This window comes from Mastigoproctus giganteus, chromosome 3, assembly GCF_048544385.1.
Source record: "Mastigoproctus giganteus isolate SK-2022 chromosome 3, ASM4854438v1, whole genome shotgun sequence".
Classification (NCBI taxonomy): Eukaryota; Metazoa; Arthropoda; class Arachnida; order Uropygi; family Thelyphonidae; genus Mastigoproctus; species Mastigoproctus giganteus.
In genome coordinates, this window is record NC_143577.1 from 18963475 (window position 1) to 18987533 (window position 24059).

Consider the following 24059-nt stretch of genomic DNA (forward strand, 5'->3'; position numbering starts at 1 on the left):
CCTGTTGTTTTTATTGTTGTTGTTGTTATTTGGTTTTTAGGAGCATTAGCAGCTAAGGCCATATTGCTCCAGGGGGATATGCAGTGGTCATTCCCTGACCTTTCCGCATCCTCTGTATTTGGTGGGCACGGGCTCGAACCCCGGTCTAATCAAGAAGCGTGTGCTACGCACTGCTGCTCCTGCCCACCTGGCTACGGAGGCACCCTGTTTTTGTATGAAATACCATAACGCAGAGATTTTTAGGAACACAATTACTGCATTATAGCAGAACTGACTGTTATCTCTTTATCCTAATATAATTATAGGAATCAAATCTTCTTCACAAACTCTGCAATACCTTTATTTAAAAAACTGTAATTGTTGTAACACTGCAGCAATGATTTTTGGAAATTAATCGATTTCTTTTTTTATCTCTCCAAAGTTAAATTTTTGAATACTCTTAGAAATTATCATTGATTTTACTGTTAACACTTTAAAATGTGTGCACGTGCGCACACACATGCACTCACGCTCGCGCACACACACAACTGAATTATGACCACCTGCCTAATACTATGTTGGGCTACTGTTCACATGGAGAACAGCTGCTGTTTGCCTAGGCATTGACTCTACTTGATGTCTGAAGACATCCGTAGGAATTTGCAGTCATGCTGCCTACAAGTGTTGGAATAGATGACTTTGCCTATCAATACCACCTCACTTCCTGTTCAAAAACATTCCATAGGTGTTTAATTGGATTTAGTTCAGTCGAATTTGAAGGCCAAGCAAGATGTGTGATTTTTTTCACTGTGTTCCTCAAACCACTTGTGCACAGTTTGGGCCTGATGACATAGCTCATTATTGTCTTAGAAGATGCTGTTTCTGTCCAGGAAAAAATGCAAAATGGCAGGGTTCACGTGGTTTCCTAAGAGCTGCCAATATCCCTCATCAGTGAAAAGTTGATCCATATGCACCAGGGCTCCTAGTTCTTACCAGCAAAATGTGCCCCATATTAAGTAACCACTACCACCTGCCTGGATAGTAGCCATCACATGATGAGTCCATGGACTTGTTTTGCTTGCTCCACACACAAAGGCATCCATCAGCGTGTTGCACCAGATATTTGGACTCATCTGACCAGCACACTCCTTTCCAGTCCTCCAGTGTTCAACCGGTGTGTTGTTGACACCTCAGCTTTTACAGTCGATGATCACCAGTGAGGAGAAGGTGTCTCTAGATTGTCTGCTGTGGAACCCCATATGTCCAAGCATACAGCACCTCATCACTCCCCATATTGTATTGCTATGTCAGCTGTTGCACAATGACCTGCCATTCAGCCCGTATAATGTGTTGCATCCTTTGCTCACCATGAACATCCACCTTGCACAATCCTTTACAGTTCTATTGGCAAGATGTGGTTTGACTCATTTGACACCATTCATACACCTTAACCAAAGTGGACTGTGAACAACTGGCAAGACATGCAGTTTTCTAATACGGAAGCACCCAATGCATGAACTTCCACAATCATGCCCTTTTGAAACTCCATAGTATCTCTGCTATATCCCATAACTGCTACTGTTTCTTGCACAACCAGATGCAAATTACCAGTGCTCTAGCGTACAAAGCTGTTCAGCTTATTATACTGTGAGCTATGCGGCATAACCATTACTGATGGGGGTGGCCATAATTCACTGATTTCTGAGCATATATTTCCAGCAAACTAATTATTATAAAAACTTCACTGTATTTCTGCATTGTTAAAATATTATTTCACTTTCTTTAGGCTTCTCCTAGAAGTTTACATTTAAAACCTTGTTTACTTTCCTTTAAATCAAAACTATTAGACACACTGACAGTTGATTCCACCATTTAATATTAGTATTGGTGACATGATGCACGAAAGCAAAGCTTATATAGTGAAAGCAAAAAAAAACCAAAAAAAACCCCCAAAACTACCCACATCATTGCTCATTCCTTTTAATTATTTGTCCATACCTTTAAATTTATTCAAACTTAGGTTTAAATGCTTCTCCTGACACCTTACTTTCTTTTTTAAAATTTTTAAATAAACTTCCATTTCCAAGAATGCAGCATGAACAACAAAATAGTGGTGTATACAAGGAAGCAAGCTTATACAGCATTGACCAAAAAAATATTATCCACATCATTTGTCCATCTCCTGTAATAATTTTTCTACTCTTTCCTTGAATTAAACTTTCCACTTCTACAACACCAGATGGAAGTTTATTATGACAATAAATTACTTTCATGGCAGGTAAATGTTTGAACATAGTGAACGACAGCAGCAAATACGGATAAATAAATAATAATACTAAATGCAATAGATTTGTGGCAATCTGTACAATAAAATTCAATAGCTTTTATTTGTGGAAATAAATATGAATAAAACTAATATTGCTTCTTTTATAATAATAATTCAACAATAATTTCCTAACCAGTACCATTAGATAGTATGAGTCAGAGCTGTACCTAACCAATACCATATAATTACCAAATAATAAGATAATGTCTGTACTGGAACTAACTTCAAGGAACTAATCTTGGAAGCTACCAGGCTTTACATACCAACCAAGAAATATTGTTCAAGGTTCAGGCCTAAATGGTTGTCAGATGAACTAATGAGACATATGTCAGAGAAGAAAAATGCATGGGATACATACAAATTAATGGGTGACATGGAAGCCTATGATAGATATAAGTTGGTCTGTAACCAAGTCACAAAGGAGATTAGGCAGGCAAAGGCAGATTATGAGAAATCCTTGGCAAAGGATGCAAAGAAAAACAGAAAAGAGTTCTTTACCTATTTAAACTCAAGAAGGAAAGGGATGAATCAGATTGGTCCACTGGATGTTGATGGTTCAACAGTTGAGGATCCTGCTCAGGTGGCTAATAATCTAAACGAGTATTTTGCATCTACATTCACGCATGAGGAGTTATTCAGGAAGGAGAATGATGTAGGTAAAGTAAACATTGGCAGTGAGCTGGATGATTTTGTAATAACTAAGAGGAAAGTGGAGGAGAGATTGTTGGGGATAAACATAAAAAAGGCACCTGGGGTGGATGGGATCTATCCAGTTATATTAAAGGAGGCAGCAAAGGAAGTAAGCAAACCCCTAGCCATAATTATGAGAGCTTCTTTGGACTCAGGGGAGGTACCCATAGATTGGAGATGTGCAAATGTAACCCCAATTCACAGAGGAGGATCAAAGGCTGACACAAGTAATTATAGACCTCTTAGTTTAACTTCTGTTCCAGGAAAATTAATGGAGGCACTGGTTAAAGAAGCACTGCAGGATCATCTGGACAAGAATTCAGTTATAGCTCAGACACAGCATGGTTTTGTTAAGGGCAGGTCTTGTCTGACCAATTTGATTGGATACTATGATGTAGTCACAAAAGAACTGGATGCAGGGAATAACTTTGATATTATATATTTGGATCTTAGAAAGGCTTTTGATACTGTTGCACATGGAAGACTGCTGCACAAATTGGAGCAGTGTGGCATTGGAGGCAAATTGCTGCTATGGATAAAGAGATGGTTGAGTGGCAGAAGACAGAGAGTGGTAATCAATGGACACTGCTCATCATGGACTAATGTTATTAGTGGAGTTCCTCAGGGTTCAGTGTTGGGTCCATTGTTGTTTTCTGTATTTATAAATGATATAGATGATGGTATATCAAGTTTAATGTCCAAGTTTGCAGACGATACAAAGGTTGGCAGGGTTGTTAAGGACACTACTGATGCTATGCTGCTGCAACAGGATCTGGAAAGGTTGAGCAGATGGGCTGAGAGGTGGCAAATGAAGTTTAACATTGACAAATGTAAAGTAGTACATGTGGGAAACAGTAACCCTAGATCAACGTATCAACTCTGTGGTACTACACTGACAGTGGTAGAGAATGAAAAGGACCTGGGGGTAATTGTGCAGGCAGATAAAGTTCTCTGAGCAGTGCAGACGAGCTGCAAGAGTAGCTCATGGTGTCTTGTCAATGATATACAGGAATTTTTCTAGCAGGGATAGGGATGTGATCATTCCCTTCTAGAAGACATTGATCAGGCCACACCTTGAGTACTGCATACAGGTCTGGAGGCCTCATTTCAAGAAGGATGTAGAGAGAAAACAAAGTATTTTAGCTTTTTGAAAAATGAAAGTTCTTTAGAGAGAGAGAAACCAGAGCCTCTGCAGTTATTCAAGTCTAAAAATTTTAATGCTATGCTCTCTTTATGAACATGGAGCTAGTTCAAATCATGGGGCTAGGTGTGATGCACCTCTCATACTTACTCAGAACTGCCCCTGTCATATGGCTTGAAAAAGATTTTGGAAAAGTTTTGACAAAGGACAGTAATCATTTTTTATATTTGTGAACACTGATAGAAAGGGACTGAACCATATTTATCCATTCTCGCTCTCTCTCTCTCTCTCTCTCTCTCTCTCTCTCTCTCTCTCTCTCTCTCTCTCTCTCTCTATATATATATATATATATATATATATATATATATATGCGCAGTCCTCAATAAATGTGTTTAAGATCTTTACACATGTAAATCTCTCCTCCTTATGTCATGCGATCAATGTAAATGTATTTTAATTCTTGCATGTTAAATTCATTTATATGTCAACTTCCAAAATCTGTAAATATCCCACTCTTTTCCAAATCAATCCGAACACATGCTGAAAGCAGTTACCATCTATTCACTGCCCTATTCCAAACTCACAGAACCAACATTTTCTCTTTCTCATTTATCTCCTCCTTCTGTTTTGTGGAACGCCCTTCCTTTTCATATTTCCCAAAAATTATAATAATCTATAAGTTCTAATACCTTTCGTATTTGAGGGTTTCATTAAAATAAAAAAATAACTTTATCAGTCTAACTCGTGCTTATGATATTGGATGGTCTGTTAATAATTAAACTCTGCAAAACTTAAATTTCTCTGTGATTAACTTTTATCTATGTGCTAAATTAATTATTACTAGCATATCGAAGCAACACAAACCGAAAAACCACAGAAGATAATAAAATTGCTAGGTCATTCCCAGAGTTATGAACTTCAGACTTAGGATCAGAGTGGATGTGAATGAAGCTTCATAAGATGAACAGTGGAATGTTTTCTTGAATAAAAGGCCTTATAATATTTATTTATTTTTCCCTTGATTGAATACAAGTGGATAAGTGCTGTTGATAGTTTAGCTGCTTTAGCATCTGTATTTTTATTGTCAATTGTGTAAATCCTTGGCAAAATATACACAGCAATTTTAACACAAAGACTAGCATTTCAACTCCACAGCCACTGGGTTGACCTGTAAAATATGAGTATTGTTTATCCAAGTCCCTTCAGTTACAAGGTATGCTTAATTTTCATTAAGGAAATATTTTAACCATTAAACATTTTTTTAACGTTGGTCCTAATGTTAAGATAGTGCTTTTTATCACCGTGTAAAACATCCATCATTCAACCCATGGACCAGCAAGTTATGTGTTTTGAAGGCATATTAAGTAAGTAAACCTTACTTTCAGGGAAATTAATTGCCAAAACCAACACAGACAATGAAAACAATGTGAAATATTTTTGGAGCAAATTTAATATTTTCGATTGTATTGAAATTATTGGACAAGTTTCTATTCAGTTGATGAATAGCTGCCAGAAAACTTTTAACCTGATGCTGTTTATGCGTTTGAAGAATTCAGTAGTGATTGGATGCAAACTGAAATGACAAATCTTGCAAAGATTCAGGATTCTAGGAAGTTGATGAAAATGTCAGAGAATTTTCTCAAATCACATAAAGTGTTGTTAACAAATAAGGATCTTGCAGAGTGAGAACAGTTAACCATTGAAGAAGAAGAGAGAGAACAGGGTTGACTTTATGCTGTTATAATAAATAAAACAAGCAACCTTGATTTGTCCTTTGAACTTCAAGGAATAGGTTTTAGAGTAAGTCCCCTTGTATCTGTGCCTTTCCCTCCTCCTTCATCACCTAATAGTCATACAGATTTCATATTGAAATATTTTTTAGGTACGGCGCCTAAACATTGTTAAAAATGGTACGTGCTTAATAAACTTTTTTATAATTAGTTTTAGTATCATTTATTGTGTTAAGGTCCCAAAGACCTTATTTTCATTACGTATTTTGTATGAGATTTTGGGCCAAGCTTTAAGTGGTCTTTTCTTGATCCCAATTTTCCTTGGATAATGAGAACCTCCCTCCCTCCTTGTATATATACACAGTAAACTCCCATTATAACGCTTTCGAGGAGACTAGGCCAAAAGCACGCTGTAAGTGGGAAAGCGTTATAAGTGGGACCCCATTTTTGGGGGCTATTTTTCATATTTCATAAATATTTTGGTAGATAACATTGATTTTTCAGTTTTTTTTCTTTTTTTGCAGTGTTTATGAAGCAGTGGTTAATATGTAAGTTGAAAGCCTGCATACTTAATGTACTACGCTTGCTTTTTTGGCACCTTCAACCTTTTTGCATGCAATTAAAAAAGAATGAAAATTTTTAAAAAGATTTTATTAAGTTAAACTAACATATCTTGAGTATTATAAACATGATAAATGTTGATATTAACAATTAATAATGCTGCCTTCATTAATCAAATTTATTGATGCCTTATTGAACACACACACACACACACACACACACACACACACACACACACACACACACACACACACACACACACACACAATTGAGTATACCAGCAAGGAAAGCAGACGTATTTAAAAAAAAAAAAAAAAAAAAGAAGGAAAAAAAAAAGTAGAGTGCAGATAAAAAGTGGCTACACAGAGTTGTAAAGAATGGCTTTCTTCCTTTAAAGCTCAGTTAAATATGAAATAAGCAAATGGTATCTGCAGCATAAATGATTCTTAAAACTTAGTTCTTTATCATCCCTTTCCCAAACACAAAAATCAAGAGGATGGAGAGTTATATCTGGTTTGCTCCTTCTTGGAACCTTAAAAAAAGCCTATAAGCAGGAAAATATTTTAAACAGAAGTGCTACAGATGTTCAAAAATTCATCGGCTTGACCATGTGACCAGAAGAAAATAGTAAAAGTGGAAGAGCATTATCAGCTGGAGCATTATAATGGGAGTTTACTGTGCTTACACACACACACACACAAATGATTGAGTTCAAGATTAAGTTAAAGATTGATATTGAAATCTGGTTGGACTAATGCTATTGTAAAGCGGTTAGACATTAAGTGAGCTGATGACACATACCCAAATATGGATCAATAAAAGTTGAGGGTAATGAAATATGACTAACAGGAGTTTACACATACATTGCTGGACAAGTTAATAGCATCTTGTTGATTTCAGCATTTTTTTTGCTCAAAATTAAATGTCAGTTTTTATTTATATATTTTTTTAATGAATAAAAGTCTACTATGGGTACTATGAAATTCACATTCTTTGAGCATCAGTTGAAGTAAATATCAATTTCAGCAAAAAAAAAAAAAAAAAAAAAAAATCGGACATATATTATTAATGGAGAAAATTAGCAATTAATGGCTATTAAAGAGCTTTTATTATTCAGCTAAAATCTTTATTTGTATGTATTTATCAACAGCATTCTTTATTTATCAACTAGAACTATCAACTTCTTTTTTTTTTTTTTTTTTTGGTAATTCGTTCCAAGACCTCGGAAGTTGAAAATTTCGCTATATAACTAAGTTATTTATCTCTCTAAAAGGTCATTTTTATAATGGAAATTGCGCTACACTTTCATCGTTATCATATGTTCCACTATAAGAATCAATTTTGAATGCCGTGATATTTTTCTAAAACACATTTCTGGAGGTCACTACCATAAAACAATAATAACAATTTGCACTTTCCAGTTTATTGGGCTTTTCTGTTAGCACAGTCTATTATAAACAGGTAGTAAACTCAATCTTATTGCATTTGCGATAATACTGATAACTGGAATTCTGTGGGTTTTTACATTATGGTATTATGGTGAAATGAGTTCTTCACTGAAATCTTCAATCATATAAAAAACATAAATAAATTTTCAGAATATTCTCTTCATTCCTGTTTACTTATTACAATAGTGAAGGGAAAGGGATCAATGGAAAGTGCTAGTGCTGGCAGTACTAGGAAACAAAACAAAATTGATTTAGAAATGAAGATGATTAATTAAGAAGTACAAAGCAGGACAAAGTTTGTCATCTATTGAATGGAATTAGGCCTTGTTCCTTCAACAGTGAATACTATTTTAAGGGACAGTGCATGTATAAAAAAACATGTTAAAGGATCAATGCATTTAAGATCAACAGAGTTCAGGTGCTATATCAAAATAGAAAAGCTATTAATCATATGGATGGAAAATCAGATTCAGAAGCAAATGCCCCTGAGTCCAATGGCCATTCAAGCAAAAGCAAGAAGTATTTATGAAGATATTAAGGATAAGTACGGTGAACCCCAAGCCAAGTTCGTGGCAAGCAGCAGGTGGTTTAATAGGTTCAAGCATCATTCTGGTTTCCAAAACATTAACTGGTGAAGTCACCAGTGCTGATTCTGCAAGTGCAGACAAATTTTGCATTGTGTTGGAAAAAACCCCTTCTAAATCTCTACAGTCCTCAACTTCTTCAATGGCATGCTTATCATCTGGAGAGTTAATTCTGGCAACGATTCCCGAAAGAAAACTTGCTGACGTTATGCCTGTCTCCTCTCTTTTTGTAATTTTATAATTTTGAAATTTTTGTAATTTTACCTGTGCATGAGGTAAAAAAATTGAATAAATAATTCTGTTTACATGTTCATCGAACATTTCTTTTTTGCTTCAAACAAATTAAATAAAATACTGCGAGTGCTGCATAAGCATTTAGGGAAATTCTGACTTACGTAAAATTCTACTTACATAGCATTCTGTGGAACGCAACACTTACGTAAGTCGGGGAGTGGCTGCATTATTTTGGTCTCCCATGTGAACTTTGTGCACTGGCTTAGATTTATGCGCTTTACTTGATCTTGTTATCAGCAGTGATTCTATATGCATTAAGAATCTGCAGGTAAAAGGCCCACTAGGTGGCAATGATCACAGTGTACTAATGTGGAATTTAATTAATGACATAACTGCTGTCAAGGGTAAAGGGAAAGGTTTTGCTTTTGTAAGGCTGACTACAGTGGTCTCAGACACAGTTTTTAAATTATATTCAATGGGGGCCATCTGATGATGTTACCAACAGCAAATTCTAAATGGAAAGCATTCATGGAAGTAATCATGGAAGCTACTAGGCTTTACATACCAATGAAGAAATACTCTTCAAGGCTTAGACTAATTGGATGTCAGATGAACAACTATTGAGATGAGTGGCAGAGAAGAAAAGTGCATGGATGCATATTAATTAGTCTTTAATCAAGTCACAAAGGAGGTTTGGCAAGCTAAGGCAGATTATGAGAAGTATAATCTTATATTAACAATAGAAGGAAGGGGTTGAATCACATTGGGCCATTTGATGTCTAAGGGCTAACTGTTGATGACCCTGCTCAGGTTGCAGACAAATTGAATAGGTATTTTGCATCTACATTCACACATGAGGAATTCTTCAGGGAAGGGGATGCCAGAAGTTTATCAAACTCTAAAGAGGAGCTAAATGACTTTGTGATAACTGAAAGGAAAGTGGAGGAGAAATATGGACATAAAAAAGCCACCAGGGCTGGATGTGATCTATCCAATCATATCAAGATAGGCAGCAAAGGAGGTAGGCAAGCCTTTAGCCATAATTATGAGAGTAACCTTGGATTGAGGGGAGGTCTATGGACTAGAGATGTGCAAATGTGTCCCCAGTTCATAAAAGGGGATCAGAAGGTGAAATGAGTAATTACAGACCTGTTAGCTTAACATTTATTCCAGAGAAATAATGGAGTCATTTGTTAAAAAAGTAATGCAGGACCATATGGACATGAATGCAATTATACTGCAGTCACAGCAATGATTTGTTAACATTACTATGATGCAGTGACCAAGGAACTGGATGCAAAAAATAATTTTGATATCATATACTTGGATTTCAGGATGGCTTTTTGATACTGTTGCACATAAAAGACTGCTGTATAAACTGGAGCAATGTGGCATTAAGGGCAAGTTACAGCTATGGATAAAGGGATGGTTAAGTGGAAGAAGACAGAGAATGTTATCAATGGGCAAAGCTCTTCTGGATTAATGTTATCAATGGAGTCTCTCAGATTTCATTGCTGGGCCCATTGTTGTTTTTACTATTTATTAATGATATTGATGAAGGTATATCAGGCTTAATGTCAAAGTTTGTAGATGATATAAAGGTTGGCAGGGTGGGTAATAATAGTAATCAGGGTAAGCTACTGCAACAAGATCTAGGAATATTGGATCAATGGGCTGAGAATGGCAGTTGACATATAACATTGACAAATGCAAGCTACTGCATATGGGTAGCAGTAATCCCAGAGTAGCTTATCAATCAACTATATGGTTACTATACTCAGGATAGTGGAAAGCGAAAAAGACCTGGGGGTAACTGTGCAGTCAGATATGAAACTTCCTGAGCAGTGCTGACATGTTAGCATTAGCATTAGTAGAGGCATATGATGCAAGAAAGCAAGCTTATTCAGCATCAGCCAAAAAAAAAAAAAAAACACACACCATTCCCATTTCACCCCTCCGTTCGTTCGAAATACCTATCCAGTTGAGCTTTAAATTTGTTTAGGCTATCAACTTCAACAACAAGTGATGGAAGTCGGTTCCACCAACCAACCACCCGCTGGCCAAAGGCAAATTTCCGCACATCTATCCGACATCCATCCTTCCTCAATTTGAATTTATGCCCTCTGAGGTGATTATTCTGAGCAAGATGAAGAATCCCATTGGCATTGAGCATGCTCAGACCATTCAAAGCCTTATACACCTAGTCTCCAGACTCTGTAATTGGCAAAACTTAAGCCTTTCTTCGTAAGAGCAACCCTTTGTTCCATTCACTAATCTTGTTGCCCTTCTCTGTACCCGTTCCAGCAGCTCTACATCCTTCTTGAAATGAGGCCTCCAGACCTGTATACAGTACTCTAGGTGTGGCCCAACCATTGCCTTATACAAGGGAATAATCACCTCCTTATCCCCGCTAGAAAAATTCCTGTATATCATTGACAAGACACCATGAGCTACTCTTGCAGCTCGTCTGCACTGCTCAGAGAACTTCATATCTGCCTGCACAATTACCCCCAGGTCCTTTTCATTCTCCACCACTGTCGGTGTAGTACCGCAGAGTTGCTACGTTGCTCTGGGGTTACTGTTTCCCATATGTAGTACTTTACATTTGTCAATGTTAAACTTCATTTGCCACCTCTCAGCCCATCTGTTCAACCTTTCCAGATCCTGTTGCAGCAGCATAGCGTCAGTAGTGTCCTTAACAACCCTGCCAACCTTTGTATCATCTGCAAACTTGGACATTAAACTTGATATCCCATCATCAATATCATTCATAAACACCGAAAACAACAACGGACCCGACACTGAACCCTGAGGAACTCCACTAATAACATTAGTCCACGTAGAGCAGTGTCCATTGATTACCACTCTCTGTCTTCTGCCACTCAACCATCCCTTTATCCATAGCAGCAATTTGCCTCCAATGCCACACTGCTCCAATTTGTGCAGCAGTCTTCCATGCGCAACAGTATCAAAAGCCTTTCTAAGATCCAAATATATAATATCAAAGTTATTCCCTGCATCCAGTTCTTTTGTGACTACATCATAGTATCCAATCAAATTGGTCAGGCAAGACCTGCCCTTAACAAAACCATGCTGCGTCTGAGCTATAACTGAATTCTTGTCTAGATGATCCTGCAGTGCTTCTTTAACCAGTGCCTCCATTAATTTACCTGGAACAGAAGTTAAACTAACAGGTCTATAATTACTTGTGTCAGCCTTTGATCCTCCTTTGTGAATTGGGGTTACATTTGCACATCTCCAGTCTATGGGTATCTCCCCTGAGTCCAAAGAAGCTCTCATAATTATGGCTAGGGGTTTGCTTACTTCCTTTGCTGCCTCCTTTAATATAACTGGATAGATCCCATCCACCCCAGGTGCCTTTTTTATGTTTATCCCCAACAATCTCTCCTCCACTTTCCTCTTAGTTATTACAAAATCATCCAGCTCACTGCCAATGTTTACTTTACCTACATCATTCTCCTTCCTGAATAACTCCTCATGCGTGAATGTAGATGCAAAATACTCGTTTAGATTATTAGCCACCTGAGCAGGATCCTCAACTGTTGAACCATCAATATCCAGTGGACCAATCTGATTCATCCCTTTCCTTCTTGAGTTTAAATATGTAAAGAACTCTTTTCTGTTTTTCTTTGCATCCTTTGCCAAGGATTTTTCGTAGTCTGCCTTTGCCTGCCTAATCTCCTTTGTGACTTGGTTACAGACCAACTTATATCTATCATAGGCTTCCATGTCACCCATTAATTTGTATGTATCCCATGCATTTTTCTTCTCTGCCACATGTCTCATTAGTTCATCTGACAACCATTTAGGCCTAAACCTTGAACAATATTTCTTAGTTGGTATGTAAAGCCTGGCAGCCTCCAAGATTAGTTCCTTGAATGCTTCCCATTTTGAGTTTGCTGTTGGTAACATCATCAGTTGGTCCCACTGTATAGAATTTAAATACTGTCTCAGACCATCATAGTCGCCTTTACGAAAACAAAAACCCTTCCCTTTACCTCTGATGGTAGTTACCTCCTTGAGTAAATCCCACTTCAACACACTGTGATCACTGCCACCTCGTGGTTCTTGTTGCCAGGACAGTTCATAGCATTTTGTCAATGATATGCAGAAACTTTGCTAAGCATGGATAAGGAGGTGATTATTCTATTGAACAAGGCAATGGTCAGGCTTCATCTTGCGTATTGTATACAGGTAACTTTAGGATGGATGTAGGTCTGCTGGAATGGGTGCAGAAAAGAGCAACCAGATTGTGAAGGGAACAAAAGGGTGCTCTTACTTAGAAAGGCTTCAGTTCTGCAGTTTGCAACTTCTGGAGACTAGGCACCTGTGGGGTGACCTGGTTGAGGTTTTAAGGCTTTAAATGGATTGAGTAAACTGATGCTATATAAGCTTACTTTCTTGCATCATTTGCCACTACTACTACTTAGAGCATCTCTACCACCATCCTGTGTCATTTATTTACATGTAAAGGTTTAAAACCACATGAGATGGGAATGTTAGCCAACATCAATCCCATGTTTCATACCCTGGATTGCCTTCTCTGTCTCAACCATAATTCCTTCTTTTCCTATCTATAACTTTCCTCTCCTCCTAACAGTCCATTGTCTTTCATGTAAGACAATGCTAAACATATGAACTTACACAACATGCATGACTGCTATGCAGAGAGATTTTGCAACAATGATAACATCAGTGGATTGTTGGATGATCCTGAGAAGCTACCGAGACAGAAAGATATACACGTTCTTTCTTTCTTTCTTTACACATTGTTTTCACTATATTCAAATTCTATGTCTCTTATGTCTCAGTAGCATTTTGTTTCTGACCCTATGTCTGTATTTGATGGCAACCAATACTTCAAACTATCATATTTGTTTGCTATACTTATAGCTTTAGTCTACAAACAAGTATATGCACACCTCTTTTTTCTCTTAGTAACTTCCAACATAGCCCATATGTTTGCTCATCCTTTGAGAACCCTCAGTAGGCCTTGCATTTCACACCTTGCCTTTTAGGTTTCTTCATGTTTCAATAGCAGCAGTGAAAGAATCAATTTCACCTCTGCTTGCAGCTGCTGTTAAACTGTTAATGTATATCCCACCTAGTAGTTTTCCAAATCACTTTATACTGCCTTGATAGCATTAACACATTTTTTTTTTCACTCCTTTTTAAATGTTTCCCACCTTCATAAAAACATTCTCTCCTGTTTACAAGTGCAGACCATGCTGAGAAAAATTGAGCTTTGCACTTTCTCTAGATTGAATTGATTGACATGGCTATCATCATGTATTATTATGTCTGAACAGAAATGCAGGATTTTAAAATTTTACTCTAACTTGCAACTTTTTCTCAACATTTCCCTATATCATTTAAGTAAAACCTCAGATCTCTTATTCTTAATCTTATTAGTATTAAAGTGTATAATATTATCACCTTTTATGTCCCTAAAAGATAATAACTGCCTACATCATTAACTTCTGCCTGTGGCAGACAAATCCTAGTCTTATTCTATCTAATTTTTATACAATATATTTCCTTTACAATAGAGTTACCAACAGTAGCTACCTCCTCTGGTACCAGTGCTTTTTGCTGTTGGGGATTCTGCAGTGTTGTCTGATGCACAAGTGTAGACTTGGTCACTGAGCCAGGCAGCTGAGTGTTTGACAGGTCCCTCTTGTTAGTTTCTTCAAAGGCATCAGCCCTGTTCTGCAAGCTCTCATATTTACCTGTAAGAATACTGAATTGCACTTGATCTCACAGTTTTTGCATTGAAAACACAACAATATTCTATGGCTTCAGAAGGGGGGGAACTGTCCCTGATAGTTTTTCCTGGAGCCAAAGCATTCCCATTACTTTGAGCTCTTTGCTTTGCTGCTTTAGTCTGAGGCATGATTTTAGCTTAAATTTAAATTAAAAATACCTCTCTGTACTAAGAGATACAGAAGTACAATTATAATGTATGCTATTCTCATGTTATGCAACAGTAGTAAAGGCCATGTTATAAAATTGCATTATGTAATAATGCTATACATTTACATTATATGATCACATTTGTATTGTTTTAAATTGTAGACTCAGATTCTTAGATCTGAGTTCAACATTCAGTCAATTTTTGTACTTAGTTTTGAAGAAAACCAAAGACGAGAAACTAGTTTCGCACTTAGTTGTGGCTTTATGCATTCATGAACTTTTCACAAGAATAATAGGATCATACTATTATTTGTATATTTTCTAAGGACTGGTACTTTTTTTTTTTTTTTTTTCAATGACTGGTACTGAGTTTGAACCACACGTTGGGACGTTTTGGATTCACATATGTAGACTTGTCAGATGCATACTGGTCTATATAGAAGGCTTCTTGAGTTTATTCTCCTTGGTTGGAGTTTTTTTAGCGACGTTAAACTTGAGTAGTAAGAGAAAGGTTGGGGCAATTTGGTCACCAGGCAATCATTTTGCTGATTATTGGAAAGTATCTGATGGTGAAGAAATCTCTGTTCTGTTGGACAGAGATTTGGTGGCATCTATAATTTTGGTAACAAGAGACCTGGGGACCCATTCCCCTTGGTTTTTCATTGAATATATTTTAATTCTTATAGTTCTGTTCCTTTACATAAGTTTAGAGCTCTGAGTATGTAGAATTTAATTAGCCTCTCTTTTATAGAGTAAGGGTAGGATAACTTAAAATTCTGAATGTTTGTCACTTTTTGTATAGATTTGTTGATGTTAATCTTGTCTTGTGATTAAGATGTTTAAAAATGAGGATTGTTGTATTCATTTTTACACTTTGATATTAGTATTAGCCATATGTTGCAAGGAAGCCATGGGATTTTGTTGCACCAACCCATAAAAACAAAAAATAATAATGAAATAAGTAAACAATAAATAGTAAAAGAAAAATAATCTATCTGTTTCCCTCTACACAGACACAGAGGTAACTGTTCGATTGACCTTTGAATTTACCTAAGCTGTCACCTCAGTTACTCATGGAGGTAACTTATTTCAGTACTTGCTGACTAAAAGAGAACTTCTTTACTATCCAGTATAATTCTCCTCTCCTATGATTTGAATTTATGGATTCATTCTAATATTCCTTCTCAATCAGCTACTTCTACACTGACTAGTTTTGAAGCTCTGCAGCTTACATATTTTGGTGTTCCTCATATGGGCTCCTTTTTGTAGATCTCACTAAGTGTGTTATCTGACTTGAACTCTTTCAAAGAAACTCAATTTAAAATTTTTTTTTTTTATATGCAGTCTCCATTGCATTAGCAGAGGCATACGATGCAAGAAAGCAAGCTTATGCAGCATCAGCCAAAAAAAAAAAAAAAACAACCCTCCTATTCACCCCTCCATTCATTCCAAATGCCTGTCCAGCTCAGCCTTAAATTTATTTAGGCTATCAACTTCCACAACAAAAGATGGAAGTCTGTTCTACCAATCAACTACCCTCTGGCTAAAGGCAAATTTCTGCACATCAATTCTACAACTGTCTTTCCTCAATTTGAATCTGTGCCCCTCAGGTTCTTAATCTCAGCAAGAGGAAGAATCCTATCAGCATTCAGCTTGCTCAACCCATTCAAGGCCTTATACACCTCAATCAGATCACCTTGCAAGTGCCCACTCTCCAGGTGCTGCAATTTGCAGAACTTAAGCCTTTCTTGATAAGAGCACCCCCTTTGTTCCCCTCACCAAGCTTTTTATCCTTCTTTGTACTTGTTCTAGCAACTCTACATCCTTCCTAAAATGAGGCCTCCAGACCTGTACACAGTACTCTTGGTGTGGCCTGACCATTGCCTTGTATAACGGGATAATCACCTCCCTGTCCCTGCTAGCAAAATTCCTATATGTCAATGACAAGACTCAATGACCTGCCTTGGCAACCTGTCTACACTGCTCAGCAAACTTTATATTTGACAGGTGCCTCCGTAGCCAGGTGGGAAGGAGCAGCAGTGCGTAGCACACGCTTCTTGATTAGACCGGGGTTCGAGCCCGTCACCACCGAATACGGAGGATGCGGAAAGGTCAGGGAATGACCACCGCATTTCCCGGAGCAATATGGCCTTAGTTGCTAATGCTCCTAAAAAAAAACCAAATAACAATAATAATTATATTTGACTACACGATTACCCCCAGGTCTTTTTCACTTTCCACTTCCATGAGTGTAGTACCATACAATTGGTACATTTCTTCGGTTATTGCAACCCATATGCAGTACTTTGAATTTGTCAATGTTAAACTTCAGTTACTACTTCTCAGCCCATTTGCCCAGCTTATCTAGATTCAGTTGGAGTAGTATACTGTCTTTACTGTTGTTAACAACCCTGCCAACCTTTGTATCATCTGCAAACTTGGACATTAAACCTGATTGTTATTGTTATTTGGTTTTTTTAGGAGCATTAGCAACTAAGGCCATATTGCTCCGGGATATGCGGTGGTCATTCTCTGACCTTTCCGCATCCTCCGTATTTGGTGGTGACGGGCTCGAACCCCGGTCTAATCAAGAAGTGTGTGCAATGCACTGCTGCTCCTTCCCACCTGGCTACGGAGGCGCCCATTAAACCTGATATACTTTCATCATTATCATTGATAAATATACAAAACAACAATGGGCCCAACACCAAACCCTGGGGAACTCCACTAATAACATTTGTCCACGAAGAGCAGTGTCCATTGATTACCGCTCTCTGTTGTCTCCCACTCACCCACCCTTTTATCCTTAATGCCATACCTCTCCAATTTGTAGAGCAGTCTTCCATGCACAACAGTGTCAAAAGTTTTCCTGAAATTCAAGTAAAAAAAAAAAAAGGTAAAGTGCAGCCATTATCAACCCACTGCAGGATGGAAGCCTCCTCAAAAATTCATGCTGAGGGAAATGGACCATAATCTGTCATGCTGGTCCAGTGTGGGTTGGCAGATCAAACGTATTTAGCAGTCAGGGGCTTGAACCCTGGTCTACTCAAAGAGTGTGTGCTACTGCACTCCTGCTCCTGACCACTCGGCTACGTAGGCCAATATCAAAATTATTTTTGGCATTCAGTTCCTTTGTGACCACCTCGTAGTATCGAAAAGTTGGACACAGTGTTACAAGTGCTTTCTTATAATTGCTTTATGTAGTGGGATTACGATATTGCTATCTCTATCAGCAGATGCTTGATAAATCATTGATAGGACACAGCAGGTTTTAATTTCTGCCTGTTTACGCTGTTTAGATAAGTTTGTATTTATCAATATCATTATCTCCAAATCTCTTTCTACTGTAATAAATAATAAGTATATTCAACCTCACCAAATATACAAGTTATTTTGGGATCAGTATTTCCCATGTGTAAGATCTCACATTTTGCTGCATTAAAACATAACTGCTACTTAGCTGCTGTCTATCCTTGAAGCCATCCAGGTCATCCTGAAGAAGTGATGCTTGCCACTGATTGTTAACTACATTCCCAATCTTCACATCATTAGAAAATCCAGTCTGAGTCTCTTTCCCCATAATTTGAATTTATGGCTCCTAGTTATGGAATTGTTTGTAACTGAAAATTTTGCTTCATTCATTTTATTGTCCTCTCTAAGGTGTCTGGTTGCCAGGCTCACATATTCTGTCTTTCTGCAAAAGGACACCCTTTTGTAGATCTCACCAAGTGAGTTGTTCATCTTTGGACTCTTTCAAGAAGTATTTCTAACTTTAGGCCAATCTCAAGGGCAACCAGTAATCACAGCCCTCTGTCTCTTACCCAGCAACTACCCTGCTGCCCTCTTAGAACCTTACCTGTGATTTCAGAATGTTTCCACTTATAGAGTAACCTTTCATGAGAGAGTAAATTAAAATCAACAATGTTCAATATATTTTCTACATCCAGCTCATGATAAATTTGTCAAAATAGCTAAGTGGGTTGATTAAACAGGGTTTTCCATTAACAAAATCTATTTCTATTTAAATGTCCCTGTACTTTACTCTCTTGTCTTTTCTTCCATGATTTCACCTACCACTGAAATTGGACTTACTGATCTGTAGTTACCCACTTTGACTCCTCCTAGGACTGCCTTTATCTATTGGCAACACATTAGCATTTCTTCAATTCAAGGGAATCTCTGCCCCCCCCCTGGGTTCAGTGATGCCCTCATAATTAACTTAATTATGTTAATTAAGTTAAGTGCATTAAGGACTGCCTTTATCTATTGGCAACACATTAGCATTTCTTCGATTCAAGGGAATCTCTGCCCCCCCCCCCCCCCCCCCCGGGTTCAGTGATGCCTTCATAATTAACTTAATTATGTTAAGTTAAGTGCACTATTTCTTTCCACCTCCCTCAGCCAGCAACTCCAGGGGCCTTACATCTCAAAATTTTTCTAATGAACAGTGCTGTAATTCATACTGCATTTCATACTGCTCTGTCTCACTTGCTCAGCCTCTCCTCTCAATGAAGGATCTTTTGTCTGTAAAGATAGAGGCAAAGTATACCTGTTCAATTCTTGCCTGACCAATTTGATTGGATACTATGATATGGTCACAAAGGAACTGGATGCACAGGGAATAACTTTGATATCATATATTTGGATCTTAGAAAGGCTTTTGATACTGTTGCACATGGAATACTGCTGCACAAATTGGAGCAGTGTGGCATTGGAGGAAAATTGCTGCTATGGATAAAGGGATGGTTGAGTGGGAGAAGACAGAGAGTGGTAATCAATGGACACTGCTCATCATGGACTAATGTTATTAGTGGAGTCCCTCAGGGTTCAGTATTGGGTCCATTGTTGTTTTCTGTATTTATAAATGATATTGATGATGGTATATCAAGCTTAATGTCCAAGTTTGCAGACGATGCGAAACTTGGCAGGGAGTTTAACATTGAAAAATGTAGAGTACTACATATGGGAAATAGCAACCCTATAGTTAAAGTTGCCTTTAACAACTTTATCACCTTTCTCCATCTTTCAACTAAGAATTGCACGATTACTTCTATGCTAATAGTATTTGTACCATGAACCCTATGATTTCATTTGGTTCTTGGGTAATAATCAGATCTAGAATATTGTTAACCATAGTATTTTCTCTAATATGCTGATGCAGATAATAATCTAGTTTATTTTAAAATATTTTCACTGCATGGTGAATCCCCCCCATTCTTGCCCCAACCAGTAAAGGGACATATTGAAATCACCTTTAATAAGATGTTCACACTTGCTTACTCATTTTGATTTCTCCAGTCAGCATGTAGAGGCTCTCATCATGCTATTCACAATCTTCTGGTCTGTAGCTACCCCCACACTTTGCATTCATCTGCTTCATATCACGTATTCTATGCTGGCATATATAAGTTCTGAATCTCGGAAATCTTTTGCCATGCTCATTTGAGAGGAAGCATGACCCCAACCTCCTATTGCTTTCATCTTGCCCATCTATCATTCCTAAATACATCATACGTACCTTAGTGAGACTTATCCCTTGTTTCTGTGTGACACCATGTTTCCATTAGCCCTATTATGTCAGCATTGATCACAAAGCATCACTATTAATCGAGAGTTCAAATTTACTCGTTAACTTTTATTGTCAACACTTCTGATATTACTGTATAGCATTAGCATTAGCATTAGTAGAGGCATTTGATGCAAGAAAGCAAGCTTATGCAGCATCAGCCAAAAAAAAAAAAAAAACCACTTCCACTTCACCCCTCTGTTCGTTCAAAATACCTGTCCAGCTGAGCCTTAAACTTATTTAGGCTATCAACCTCCACCACAAGGAATGGAAGTCTGTTCCACCAACCAACCACCCGCTGGCTAAAGGCAAATTTCCGCACGTCTATCCTACATCTGTCTTTCCTCAATTTGAATTTATGCCCTCTCAGGTGATTATTCTGAGCTAGAGGAAGAATCCCATCAGCATTGAGCATGCTTAAACCATTCAAGGCTTTATACACCTCTATCAGATCACCTCGCTGGTGCCTAGTCTCCAGACACTGTAATTTGCAAAACTTAAGCCTTTCTTCGTAAGAGCACCCCTTTGTTCCATTCACTAATCTTGTTGCCCTTCTCTGTACTCGTTCCAGCAGCTCTACATCCTTCTTGAAATGAGGCCTCCAGACCTGTATACAGTACTCTAGGTGTGGCCTGACCATCGCCTTATACAATGGAATAATCACCTCCTTATCCCTGCTGGAAAAATTCCTGTATATCATTGACAATACTCCATGAGCTACTCTTGCAGCCCATATGCACTGCTCAGAGAACTTCATATCTGCCTGCACAACCACCCCCAAGTCCCTTTCATTCTCTACCACTGTCAGTGTTGTACCATAGAGTTGATACGTTGCTCTGGGGTTGCTGTTTCCCATGTGTAGTACTTTACATTTGTCAATGTTAAACTTCATTTGCCACCTCTCAGCCCATCTGCTCAACCTTTCCAGATCCTGTTGCAGAAGCATAGTGTCAGTAGTGTCCTTGACAACCCTGCCAACCTTTGTATCGTCTGCAAACTTGGACATTAATCCCGATATACCATCATCAATATCATTTATAAATACAGAAAACAATAATGGACCCAACACTGAGCCCTGAGGGACTCCACTAATAACATCAGTCCACGATGAGCAGTGTCCATTGATTACCACTCTCTGTCTTCTCCCCCTCAACCACCCCTTTATCCATAGCAGCAATTTGCCTCCAATGTCACACTGCTCCAATTTGTGTAGCAGTCTTCCATGTGCAACAGTATCAAAAGCCTTTCTAAGATCCAAGTATATAATATCAAAGTTATTCCCTGCATCCAGTTCTTTTGTGACTGCATCATAGTATCCAATCAAGTTGGTCAGGCAAGACTTCCCCTTAACAAAACCATGCTGTGTCTGAGCTATAACTGAAGTCTTGTCTAAATGATCCTGCAGTGCGTCTTGAACCAGTGCCTCCATTAATTTTCCTGGAACAGAAGTCAAGCTCACAGGTCTATAATTACTTGTGTCAGCCTTTGATCCTCCTTTGTGAATTGGGGTCACATTTGCACATTTCCAGTCTATGGGTACCTCCCCTGAGTCCAAGGAAGCTCTCATAATTATGGCTAAGGGTTTGCTTACTTCCTTTGCTGCCTCCTTTAATATAACTGGATAGATCCCATCCACCCCGGGTGCCTTTCTTGTGTTTATCTTCAACAGTTTCTCCTCCACTTTACTCCCAGTTATTTCAAGATTCTGTAACTTACTGCTAGAGTTGAATACACCTCTGGCATTCCCCTCGCTGAATAACTCCTCATGTGTGAATGTCGATGCAAAATATTCATTTAGTTTGTTAGCCACCTGAGCAGGATCATCAACACTTGACCCATCAATATCAAGTGGACCAATCTGATTCATCCCTTTCCTTCTAGAGTTTACATAAGTAAAGAACTCTTTGCTGTTTTTCTTTGCATCCCTTGCCAAGGATTTCTCGTAATCTGCCTTCACCTGCCTAACCTCCTTTGTAACTTGGTTGCATATCAACTTGTATCTATCATAGGCTTCTGTGTCATGTGTTAATTTGTAAGTATCCCATGCATTTTTCTTCTCTGCCATATGCCTCATTAGTTCATCTGACATCCATTTTGGCCTAAACCTTGAACAATATTTCTTAGTTGGTATGTAAAGCCTAGTAGCTTCCAAGATAAGTTCTTTGAATGCTTCCCATTTTGAATTTGCTGTTGGTAACATCATCAGTTGGTCCCACTGTATAGAATTTAAATACTGTCTCAGTCCATCGTAGTCGCCTTTACGGAAGCAATAACCCTTCCCTTTACCCCTAATGGTAGTTACCTCTTTGAGTAAATCCCACTTCAGCACACTGTGATCACTGCCACCTAGTGGTTCATTTATCTGCAGATTCTTAATGCATGAAGAATCACTGCTGATAATCAAATCAAGAGTATTACTCCCTCTAGTTGCCTCCCGAACATGCTGATGTAGAAAACAATCATCCAATAAATCCACAAAAGCCCTGCTAGTGTGTGAGTATCCAGCCCCCAAATTCCAGTCAATATCTGGGAAATTAAAATCTCCCATTATAAGACACTCTGATTTACTGGCCCACTCTATTTCCCTGTACAGTTCCTTATTATACTCATCAGAGTCATTAGGCCTATAGCACACTCCTACTCTCAATTTTGATCTCCCAATGCTTATGTCACACCAAACTGACTCCACACTGCACTGTCCAGCGATGTCGACTGGCTTCACTTCCTTGGTTTTTATGTGTTTCTTAACTAATAGCATAACACCTCCCCCCTTCCTATCCTGTCTATCCTTTCTGTAGACGTTGTACTCCCCAAATTGCAGTTCCGCATCCCTTATATCTGTGTGACACCACGTCTCTGATATCCCAACAATATCTGCCTTCGATGTTTTGAGCAATACCTCAAATTCATCAAATTTATTTACTAAACTCCTAGTATATACAGAAGTCATTCTTGAAGGCAAAGCAGGCTTTTCCTACAGAAAATTTGTGATGTCCAGGAGGTCATTCATGAAGGGATCTGATGATCAGTGGTGGAAATTTCAATTTATTCATAGAAATTGAAATAGAAATTTTATTTTCTATAAAGTGCCATTGAGCCAAGGGCATGTAACTCTGTAAATAAACACTATTTTTAGTGTTTATTTACAGTAAAAAATAAAAGTAAACAAACATTTTTTTTGTATTTATTACTGCTTTATATTTTTCTTATCTATAACTGATTTTATAAATGGTTGAATGTTATATAATGCACTCATAAGTGTTAGTCAATATAACAAAGTGATGTTCCACTTTGAAACATTGGCTCTCATTTCCATGTAGGAAATAATTATAAATTTTTTTTAGCAAGTAGCTCACTGTTTTTGGCATTGCAAAGCATCACTATTAAAAAGGAAAGGATTTTCTAGGTTGTACCAAAGAAAGAGTGGCTCCAGATGCAAGTGCATTCTTGCATGCTATTTTTAGTGTTTATTTACCGTGAATGAGATAAGTAATTCATAGCTGCCAACTCTTCATGTTTACAATGGAGATTATCCATCTCTCCTCAAGTTGACCCTTCTCCATTTCACTGTTGTAATATAGTCGAAGAGTTTCACTATCTTTTTGCAAAAACTGGATTTTTTCTCTGTCTTTTTATTTTCCCAAAAAATAATAAAACTGTGTTAAAATTATTTTTTTTTAACAAGTTTGTGAATATTTGCTTCTTTTTGTTAACAAATTGGCCATCATTGTGTGTTGTGGCGATCTACATTGCAAATGAAAATGCAGGATAATAGCATTTTTCTCTGTTGTGTAGTCATTTCATAAGTACTTGTGCACATCACTGAAATAAAAAAGATTTTGAAGAATTTTTGTACATGTGATAGC

The 24059-nt window shown here is 37.8% G+C and overlaps 1 protein-coding gene across 2 annotated transcripts in view; it reads left to right on the forward strand.

Annotated features, from left to right (window-relative positions):
* LOC150087769 (protein SCAI) overlaps positions 1–24059 on the forward strand; it is a 196797-nt gene that overhangs the window by 32632 nt on the left and 140106 nt on the right. Inside the window, exon 2 of one of the 2 annotated variants that reach the window (XM_090370293.1) lies at positions 6391–6414. The exons of the other annotated variant lie outside the window; for it this stretch is intronic. Within the exon in view, the coding sequence (XP_090226419.1) occupies positions 6391–6414 (24 nt within the window). The remainder of the gene's footprint in view (positions 1–6390; positions 6415–24059) is intronic. 2 annotated transcript variants of the gene reach the window in all.